The sequence below is a fragment of the Varroa destructor genome, unplaced genomic scaffold (assembly GCF_002443255.2).
Source record: "Varroa destructor unplaced genomic scaffold, Vdes_3.0 BEIS01000001.1, whole genome shotgun sequence".
NCBI classification, from domain to species: domain Eukaryota; kingdom Metazoa; phylum Arthropoda; class Arachnida; order Mesostigmata; family Varroidae; genus Varroa; species Varroa destructor.
Genome location: NW_019211454.1, coordinates 54,304,430 through 54,315,414, shown reverse-complemented (window position 1 = coordinate 54,315,414; position 10,985 = coordinate 54,304,430). Strand labels below are relative to the sequence as shown.

At 44.5% G+C, this 10,985-nt stretch overlaps 1 protein-coding gene across 8 annotated transcripts in view; it reads left to right on the top strand.

Annotated features, from left to right (window-relative positions):
* Nucleotides 1-10,985, top strand: part of Rhp (GTP-Rho-binding protein rhophilin) — a 150,463-nt gene that overhangs the window by 101,529 nt on the left and 37,949 nt on the right. For 2 of the 8 annotated variants that reach the window (XM_086977816.1, XM_022789259.2), the window contains exon 1: nucleotides 66-575. The exons of the other annotated variants lie outside the window; for them this stretch is intronic. In XM_086977816.1, coding sequence (XP_086833942.1) covers nucleotides 570-575 — 6 coding nt within the window. In that variant the 5' untranslated portion in view covers nucleotides 66-569. Of the gene's footprint in view, nucleotides 1-65; nucleotides 576-10,985 lie in introns of those variants that run through there. 8 annotated transcript variants of the gene reach the window in all.

Here is a 10,985-nt window from a genome sequence, read left to right as displayed (position 1 = left end):
AGGCAGAACGGATTTGGGGGTCTGCGATATTCATGCTAATAGCACCTAATCGTATCGCATGATCACGGCGCCACTCGATGGATTAAATGTCGGTACGTGGACAAAACTCAAAAACGACGTAGATCATGGAAAGGCGTCCGTGTCGCTGTGAATATATGTCTCCATTTGATGTGATTGCTCGATGGGGAGGCGTTCGTAAACACAGAATTGACAATACTCACAAAGCCCTTTCCCTATGCGTTCGTAGAGGAAGCCTGTGAGTTAATGGTCTTAGCGTACTCCGTTGAGTATGGGCTAAATTTAGGCGCTCATCAATCGTAGCCACAGAGCTACAGCGGGCGCTTAAACAGACACACAGCGAAACTGGAAAATGTCCAATTATAAACGCCCAATTAGTTACACATATCCGTATGTTGTTAGTCAGTACCTAACCAGTATTCATAGTGATCTATATATGAGTGTATTAGTTGATCTTTTTGCGCGATCGATAATAACCATGTGTGTCGTTGTGAAGTTCCGTGTTTGTATTGTTAATAAACAAACTGTTAATAATAAACAAGGATACATCTATGGCAGTAAGGAAATTTGCACCCTCCAACCGTTGAGCGAACATTGCATAGGATAATTTATACAACGTAGGGCACAATAATTTGAAAGTCATTCTTCCGCTGCAATGTACGAGTGCAGATATTTGTAAGCATAAGATTCAGTTACAGAGAACAGTGGCGACGATGTGCCATATCGTCATCATTTGTTTGATATCAGCGTTTGCTTTTTTTGTCGTCGAGCTGAACTTCATTCTAAAGTTTCGACATATTCTACAGAAAAAAACAAACAAGTTCTGATAACGCAAACGTTTGAAGAAGCAACCAACCGCATAATTGCTTCATCGTGGAATGTGCCATCTGAAAGTACACAATCGGTCTATACGCACGAGTCTCCGAAGTGCGGCGTTGAAAAACGTATCATCTACAACGGTCCTTTCCCTTCGACACCGTCAATTGTTTTCTTCTTGCCACTTCTCTCTGGAACCCGCTCGACCCACCCGATTGTTCTCTCTAAATGTCCAATTTTGTTCCGTCTTGCGCTTGTAGTTTCGTCCCCATTTCGTCTATAGTGTATCTGGAGTAATACCATGTTTTGGTCATTTTTGAAAAAAATATTTTTGAACGCAAGCGACTCCCAGTTCCTGTTTCTACTTTCGCTATACGAATTTCGCGCTGTTCATCGTCCTCCCTTGTCTGTTCAGTTTTACCGGTCTCGATATGAGAGGTCCATTTATGCCTCGGCCTCTACGTTCAGCACTGCCTTTCGACTTCGTGGTGGTCTTCACTTCACGTAGATTGTTCACATTATTGTTGTTGTTGTTGTTGCCATCGCTGAATTACACGTGAAAGACACTCACGACCTACTTGAAGTCGTTACGTGTTGTCACCATCGAAAAAACTCTTGACAACATGACCGGCTCGAGGCAATCGAAGAGCGAAACACGAAAGCGGAAGTCTGGCTCTAAAGAAGGGACTGACCGCTGGATATATATCTGGAGCTGAAAGATGTTTGTATGTGTATTCTTTGATTCTCTCATTGTTGTATTTTTATTATAACTGTATGTGCACGTACTCTATCGCGAATACATATATTTTATCGGTGACTATTTCTTTATTGGCCGAGTGTCGCTGATGGCCAAGTGATCAGGATCAGAGGATGTGCAGCGGTCCGCTAATAGACTGCCATCCGTGGGGCCTGCTCATTGCGTTTTCAGATATCGCGTGGACCAAACACCGCGGGAATTCCGCTCGAAGTAGCACTAGATGTACCTCAGAACTGCGTACACTGTCGCACATTTTTGCGTTGTCTCTTTCTTTCGTGGCAGTCAGTGGTCCAGTACGCGGCATTTGTGCGGTGAAATCGAATCGTCGAAACTCGCCTATGTCCTGTGTATCTCACAGAATGCCGCCGTTGGTAATACTGGTGACGCTTTGGCCATACCGTTGTAGGGAATCACTGGGCTCTGAGGTGTTTCTATTATAGCCGCTCTTGCTGTTGAGATGCTATTGGTATGACAATATTAAGGGGCCCTTGCTCTTTTCTACCTATTTGTTGCTATCATGGCTGCTGCCAATCGTCGTGTTGCCCTTCATAAAGCTCGCCTTTTTGCCTAATATCAAAGCATCAACGACAGCGGCGGCCGTGATAGCTACAAACAGGCATCAGTCACATCATCTGCTGACTCCTACTTCTGGTTACCCCAGAAGGAAATAAATTTAGACATTGACCGGACGGGCTAACGAGCGATGTACCGATAAACTATCCCACTTAACAGTCGCTTCCCTTGATGCCATTACAAACATTATTATTACTATCAGACTATGAGAATCATCTTCGACGGTGACGACCTACACCCCAGCACTTACTGCACTGTTGATTTGCAGCTGTCGTGTACAGAACTGTAAGGTTGGCATCGCTTTCGAGACCTGATTCTGTCTGATGCGGGTGGTAACGGACCTGGCTCTGCCAGCCCCTTGGCCTGTTCCATTTTCCGATTTGTATTGTCGAATATACCCCATAGATAGGTTGCAAAGCAGACGCCAGATTCGACTCAGATGGCGTCGGCACGCATACAAGCTCGGTATCGAAGACACTGCAAAAGCAGCAATACATTTCGCTGAGCCAGATAGGGGGCAGGGATCAGGGCAAAGCTGAAGCATTGGATGGAAAAAGCCGATATACCCCCACAGATCGACTAATTGACTTAATGTGTTTCATTTCGTTTGATCTGACAACTTAAGGCGATCAGGAAAAAGATCGACCAGTGAAGATCTACAGACTGGACGTCGGGATGACGTCTAGCCAATCCAACGTTTGAGCCCACTCGTCGGCTCATCAATAAGCACGTAACCGTAACATTGGAACGCCACATGACTAATGCACTCGACCGTGGATCTTAGTGCGCTAGATACGCAATGCATGTACGTAGTCATGTAAAATGGCTGTTGTTGTTGTCGTCACGGTCGATTTCTACCTATCGGTTCAAGATTCCATTTTTGCAAACTCACGTTGGCCATCGCAGAGTCCTGGCTGGCGCGCCTATCTGATGCGCAAATCGTTCAATTTGAGGCTCACCGCGGGGCTCTAAAGTTATGAAGCCAGCACTGTCTGCTTTTTAAGCTCGATTATTGGTGATAGCCAGTCGAACAATAATATCAGCGGGGGCGAGTTACCCGGTAGAGGTAAATGCTCCCAGCCAAGTAATGTCTGACGGGAAAAAAGACAGGGTACGAGTGCAGAAAGCACTCTCGGCTGTATTTTGTTTAACGCCACTGCGAAGCTACGTCTGTCGCTTTTGGGGCACGTTAGTTAGCTCTAGGTCAATCCGAAATGAAAGAAACAATCAGATATTCAACAACAATGTTTCGTCGAGTTCCATTGAGTCACGTCAGGGCCTAGTTAACCAGGAATCTTAGAAACCAATTTGCAACCCCAAGCTAATGCCCAAATTCCACATGACAACGGAACTATCAAACCCTTTCATTGTGCCTGCGTGAAATAGGACAAATCAACAATAAGTTGGGAGAGTAAGCGGCTGGCCTGGAGCATCATGTCGTCATTGCTCTTCGTGAGGGCAAGTCTCGTTTTCAACCGGTGCTGTTGTCGGGGCTTATTTCTGAAATGTGATAGAGCCGATTTATTATTGATATATCATGTATTTTGAAAGCATAGTTATTTGTGACCTTAACGATCATCGTGTTTTTTAGCACGGCCGATTGGCTCGGATCACGGAAAGATTACTCAACGTTCAATTGATTCGTATGGTCGATGGGTATTTAGTTTTCGTATCGTATCAGACTACCCATTTGTACCTCAGGCAAATGTTTACATCTCAACTTTTGTCACCTATCGTACGGTGTTAGCTCACTGTGGTACGAATAATAGATCAAAGAGTGTCAGAGATGCCCCGTAAATTATTTGTTTATTCATTAATGACATTTAATCATTCCAATAGATATGTCCGTGGTTTCGAGCGTCCACTCAGCTGCGCAGCTATTCGGATATCTGCCCTGGGCCTAGATGCTCTGGTGCACATCATCGGTTTTACCCAGTATCGTTGATGGAGCTCCACTCGCAAGAAACGGGCTATCGCAGATCAATAGTCACTTCCTCCACGAGTTCTTGGTTGAAAAAATACATACAATAGGAGTTGCTTTGTCCAACTATTTACGTAAGGCAACAGACTGTGGGACAATGGCGCCCCTTGCCCAAGCTTTTTCGCTACTGTGCGCCTGTAGTACATAGAGATCACGTTCTGGTTGAAATACGTTAAAGTAGCTGTGTATATTCTAAACGAAAATACTTGACGTTTCAGCTTAAAAAGTTTTTGGTTTGGCTGCTGATCAGTGTTAGTGCTGACCGGTAAGGCGCCTTTCGAAAACGAGGAAACCGTTTACGTCACTATCGAATAACACAGCGTATTGAACGGTAGAAGGCATCGAAGAGGTCGGTTAAATGAATGAGCGACGTTTTTTGAGCTTAGAACTTCATGATGCCGGAAAAAGAGCAGAAGTACTCGCTTGGACTTATTAAAGGGACAGTTTAGCTAAAACTAACTTTCCGATGTTGATGAACCGTCGGCCCTTACGAAATCGAAAATTCACTCCATTTCTCCACTAATATCTTACCTCTGGATATTCGGCAAGCTTCAAAGCTCAAAAATACGATGAGCCGGACCGCTGTCGAGATCCTTTAAATCGTTCAAATTATTACGTCTTCTGTACGTGTTCATCAACGAGGTGAGGTGCTACTTCGATGACGTTCGCTAGCTGGGTCCTTAGATGACTGACTGGATCTTCATTCTCAGAATGATCAAAACTTATCGTTGAGAAAAACCGGCCACTCCAGCAACAGACAGCAGCGGCAACAACAATAACGATGACAGCAACAATTGAAGTTGTATCTGTCTCACGGATTTGAACGTATGCTTTCCTTATACATACAGCGGTGTATCAGCTAAGACGAAGTATGCAAAAGGGGGATCATCTAATTTTCATCGAGGGGGCAACCCAGATGCACGTGCACATCGTTCGCCCGTGAGGGTGACGCCAACACCCGAAAACGCACCCAAAGCGTTATCGTTTCTCCATGTGAGGGAAACGAATCGAAGAAGACGATAAAAAAACAAGATAGCGGTCTCTGACCAAGTCGCGCCATCACACAGAAAGCAGTTTGTTGTTCTTCACAGTTCGCAGTTTCGGTCACTCTATCACAACCTTGAGTCATTCTTAGCCCCCACTGTCCTCACACATTTAACCTAGCTTGACCAGAGTACTGACTCAAGTCCACTTGATTCTTGGTATCGTATGCGGGATCTAGCGTCTTGTGGTTCAGCCGCAAATCGTAACACAGGCGCTAGACTGGCCTATCATAGCTCTCATATCGCTGTCTGGTATGCTTTGAGCCCCTGAAACAAGCGAGGACAATCGGGTGGGCGAAATTCAGGGGTTTGCGAAGCAATCATACTGGATGCTACATTAATTTAAACATGAACTGCCACTTTAAAAATGTTGGCGAGATTTAACCCGACTTCACGAAGCTAAACATTCCTAATTAGTGTAGGTCGAGAACAAGTGAAGTGCCTAAACGAGCTAGCGCCTTCGGTCTTTGACCGTCTAGCCCCAACAACGAAGTCGACGGGACATCGGTTAGCGGTTGAAGTCCAGGCTACTGTGTTTATAGAGACAAACGAAACAACTAGAACTCGTACAAATTCGTGTACGATACTACTCAGTCCTGCTGCTACCAGACTGGGTCTTGTGGTTTTAACCCTGGTAAGGGTGAACGGCGGTAGAGATGAACGTCGCGTGGGAGGTGGATTGAAAGAAGCGGTTTCAATCTGTTTACTCGTTGTACAGATTGTGTCGCAGATTGGACACGCATTCTCAGAAGTAACTCAGTGGGCTATCTTGGATGGTTGACACGGTGTTGATCTGCATGATTCGATTCAGAATAATCAAAAAGGTGGAGTACGGACGTCATTGACACTAGCTCCATCATCATAACGTCGATGACGTAGTGTGCGCATACGCAGCGTTTTTTCAACTGTCGATTAAAGATTAAATCTTTTTGTTTGCAGTAGTTCTGTGTTTCGCCTTAATATATTTTATGCTAACGCACACTTAATAAGCAGCGTTTAACGAAAAGGATCGGTTGGGTGGAAAACAAATGACGCGATCGTAAGATGCGCTTGCTAGCCAGTGGTGATGGGTATTCATAAATAGTGATTTTCTACTCCTATATTAAAGTGTAGTACCGACACTTGACTGCTATTATACTCTCTGCGAACATATGATAGCGTCAGGTCAAACAGGAAAAAGGACCTGAACGTGATTATGACATGTTCAGGTCCTTTTTCCTGACACACAGCTGCATAGTTTACACAGATGCACAAACATATGTGCGTTTTTTTTTACTACGAATGAGCGCAGTCAGTGTCGTCGATTACGTCTGATCTCTATCTAAAAGCTCTACGAAACTATATTTAACATATAACCTGTGTGAATAAATAAAATTATTTGTGAGTCACACGTATGGAAATCATGTCTGCGTGCAGCGGCGCTTCGAGCTGAAGTCACAAGTAGTTTTGGCAAGCTAATTATTTCGATTGGGTTGTTACGCTTACGAAAATGCTTGTGGACGATAATCTCTCTCGCGAAATATAATGTGTGGCCTTCAGGTTAATGTACCGGCCATTATTCTATGCTAGGCTAGCATGTTATAACAATCAATATATGATTAAAGTAGTCCTGTTGCAGGAACGTTTGATCGGGATGCGTCATCGAGAATTAGGAGCATTCTTATGCTGTGGTAATAGGAACTTGTTCAGTATGTGGCGGCGTACATAACGATGCCACGAAGCTTCAAGCACGATGAAACCAAGTCAATAGAAAGGCCAACATGTTTGTTTCTGACGAACCACTGTAATTCTGTATTTCAATTTAACAGCATATGTATTGTCCGGTGCTCACAGACGCGATGACGGAGCCAGAGCAAGCCTTAATGAGGCTTTAATAATTTGTAGTTACTTGCTATTCAGCACTTTCTTGCCTGTCACCTACAAAAGAAAGCGCGTTTCGCTATCTATCATTGCCGGTATAACTATTATTACGATAAAGACTAGAACTACTGAAAGAGCGCGATGCACCACTTACTTTCCTACGTCTTCCAGTGTTACTATCGGCCATCGCTTGATAGCAGATCCAATCAGATAAGATTGATCACTGGTGGTTTGCCAAGCCGATACGAGAAAGAATAGGACCGGCTTAGTTTACGGTGTCTAAGCGTTTATTTATTTGCGCTGAGTCTACCTATCTACCCCGTAATCACTTGAGTCCATGGGGTAATTACGTTGTTACTTGTCCATTGGCATAGTTCTTATGCTGCTGTTTTTGATCCTTTTTCTGGCCTGATTCTTCTCAGAATTAAATCTAATTCGCTTTCTATCAGCGTCCCCGAATATATCTGGCGACGACAGCCAACGGGGCAATCGATGCGCGCATGAATCTGGCTGGCTGTCTATCTGTGCTAATACAATGAACCTTACGGAGGACCACTAGCGGTACCTACTATCTAGTGCTGTTGACGTAGCAATAATGGTGGTCGCAGTGGTCACCGTGTTATAGGCGGATAGTCGTCATATGCTTGCGGTCTTGATCAAGTCAAGTACACACTGGTACATTTTCGACGTATGGTTGCCGATGCTGAGGTTTCTTTTGGCGCTGTCGCTATTCATTTACCGTCGACCTGAAGGCCTGATAGTATTTCTCGCGGATACTGCCTTTTTGTCGTCTGCTGTTGCTGTCAATTAGGAATACTGTATTTTGCCATTTGTAGCGGAAACACCCGCAGCAGCATTTGGTGACCACTATCGAGGACGAAGCAGCTCAAGGCGATGGGGACGAAGAAAAACAATGAGAATTGCTGATCAGTGTTCCCAACAAGAGTTCGGTGGCGGTAGTCGTATTGCTTCGATAGCCATGGGTTTTATAGCTACTTCCAAAGGACTCCATTGGACGGGCACTGGGCGAGTCCCGAGTTGTCGAGCCTTTCCGTTAAATAGAGGTGTCCATATATGTGTGCGCGTGTGTACATGACAGCTACGTAAGTAGATATAGGCCTCTGATAACCGTGGTACTGCCTTGCATTCTGCACGCCCTACTTTATCTCTCGGTATTTTTCACTTATGATATATATACGTGCTTCGTCGGATACTGTTCTGCTGCATCTGTAACGCAAGCGTTCTGTTGTCGGGGTCTAGATTGGCCATGTTTACGAAGCAGAGGATTCGGTATTCCCCTAGGCATACTGCAACGTCAACAACAGCATTCAGAAGTGACTGAAGTCACGGGGAAGAAATAGAGAGCAGAATTGAAGTCAAACTACACTACCGTGCATCGTCCATCTTCCCACGCCTTTCCACCTTCTCGAACCTCTCTTTGATGTAGCTCATTAATCATTCACCTTCCTAAGATAGCCGTGGAACAGAGCTATTGTCAAGTAGACCTATGACAGCCCAGACTGGGCAGCCGTATTTCTCCGCCGGATGGCCGGTCTGCAGCTGTCACTTTGTCATCGGAAAGTCGACTATCTATTACGCTGTGAAGCCGATGTAACAGAGCTGTGCACAGCAAAACCATACATTCGTGAAGTGTCAAAGATGACGAAAACGCAGTGATGCATCGAGAATCGAGGCGCAGCATTGCCAATAGACCAACTGTCAAACCACAGCAAAATCGAGTGAGATGATTACGATGACAGTGGGAGCTCCTACAACAGGAACACAAGAGGATCAAGGCCGATGGAACTCTACTTGCGACTCTTACTTGATATTATATTTAGTTCGTTGCTTAAATTTGACAATTCAGCTGGCAGATCAGCTGGACAGTATCGTTCTTTCCGTTCAACTCCATCTTCACTTCCAAGAATTAAAAGAACTTTAGCAATATCATACGATGCCGCAATACTCATTATGCGGGCTAATGACAGGGGCACGAGTCGGTTGCAGTGAAGGCAGTTTCTGTGGTGATTTCGTTCCGAATATATCGAAATGATTCGGCTTCTCTTCATGTATATAGCGAGTTTCAGTGCCGCTTTTGGGCTTTGACTATGAGCTCCGCTGAGTAAAAAAGGACAACTATCTTTGAAAGGCATCGTTCAACTGCTCCCTAATGCTCGGGGATCGTCAGACTCTATTGTACGTTGTTTGTTCATGATTATAAACGACTGTAGTGTCGTTGTTGTTGTTGTTGTCAGTACTGGTTCTCGGACTATGCTGGCCATATGGCACTCATACGGCCGGACAGTCATACCGAACCTATCGGTTCGAAGGACAAGCCGCTAATAAAAGGGGAAATAAAAATGTAGACGCAACAAGAAAATAGCACGAATATAACGAGAAAATATACGAGGCGCTGCTTTACGTCTAGGTAAAGGTAAAGCGTACAGTTACCAGAGACTATATGATGCAAGGCGTTCCGTAACGTTTGGTGTGATGGATAAATTAGCTCATTTCATAAGAATCTGTACGATACAATTAAAACTAAATGTATTAGAAAAGAAAAACAACGAAGAATGAGTATGTTTATGGTTCGTGGTAAAAAGTAAACTTTTATAAAGACACACAACTACGACGTTTGACCGATAATGTCAACATCATCGACCCACTCTTTAAACCCACTGGAAAATTCCCAAGAAGACAATAGCGACCCAATAACATAGAAAGTATTCACTAGGAAGCTGAAGTATTGGCATTGTAGGATCTGTGCGCTTTTAATTAGCGAGACTTTGCAATTGAGTACTGTATATATGATGTTGGGATCCGAAGTTGTTTATATGCCGTGTTCTTTGTGGATCCCACCATTACTTTAACCGAGTGCGCAGCTGTTATGCTGCAGAGTGTTCTTAATGGTGCTCAAACTGGGCTCGCCATCGCCAAAATGAAACCCTACTGGGGTCGAGTTGTCACGATCGGTCCAGCGATCGAGCTAACCCCAGCAACAGTGTCATCTGCACTAGATACTATTTATTTGGTCGATCCTAAACAGTCAAGTAATCGATTATCTAGTCCAATTCTGTTACCAGGGCAGCGATTTCTGCCGCCGCTGCTGCTGCTGCTATCGCATCGGTCGTTTCCAAAAAGGTCATGTTTGGTCGCATATCGCTTAACAAAGAACCCGTGTCTACTTTCGTTTGCCGTGAACAATTACGGAGACGAAAATGCTACAGGATTATTGCTGATAATACATTTTATGCAGGTAAATAAAAGTTCAACGAAATAAACATGAACGGATCTGACAGCAACGGCAGCAGATGCTTCAAGGTGCCACTAGCTTCCTTTAACAGTTAGTATAGAATAATGCGAATGCAGGAACCGTGCCTTTTGTCAGCGCTCGTTTATACTCTTCTGTGTCCCCTGAGCAGGTACCACTTCACCTAATCAGGGTTAAGTGGTACCCGCTCAAAATGGTCAGGTTACACAGAAGCACTGTTTCGTCCTTTTTCTGACTGTTCCTTTTTATTCAGCTTCTTAATTGGGGCTGATATCAGTGAGAGACAAGCGGATAATTTTCTTATGATAGCGATACCGTGTTAGAGGTAGCAAGCCACGATCTTTGTTAACTTGCTTAATTTGGATCTATCTTTTTTTAATAATGGTAATAATAATGAGTAGCGAGAATAACGAGTGTCGCCCCGTACCGGCGGCGGCAGAGTAGAAGTAAACAAGTATGCAATTAAATGAAACAGCGAGACCATCACACTATATATATATATATATATGTGTGTGTGTGTGTGTGTGTGTGTGTGTGTATGTGTACGCGCGTTGAAGGGGGCTGGACTAAGGCAGAGGGAATAATAGGGGACCTCCTGATTGATCCGCCAAAAGCGGCGCATGTCCGAGCTGTTTGTGAGAGTAGCGACCGAGAGCCGACGGCGCC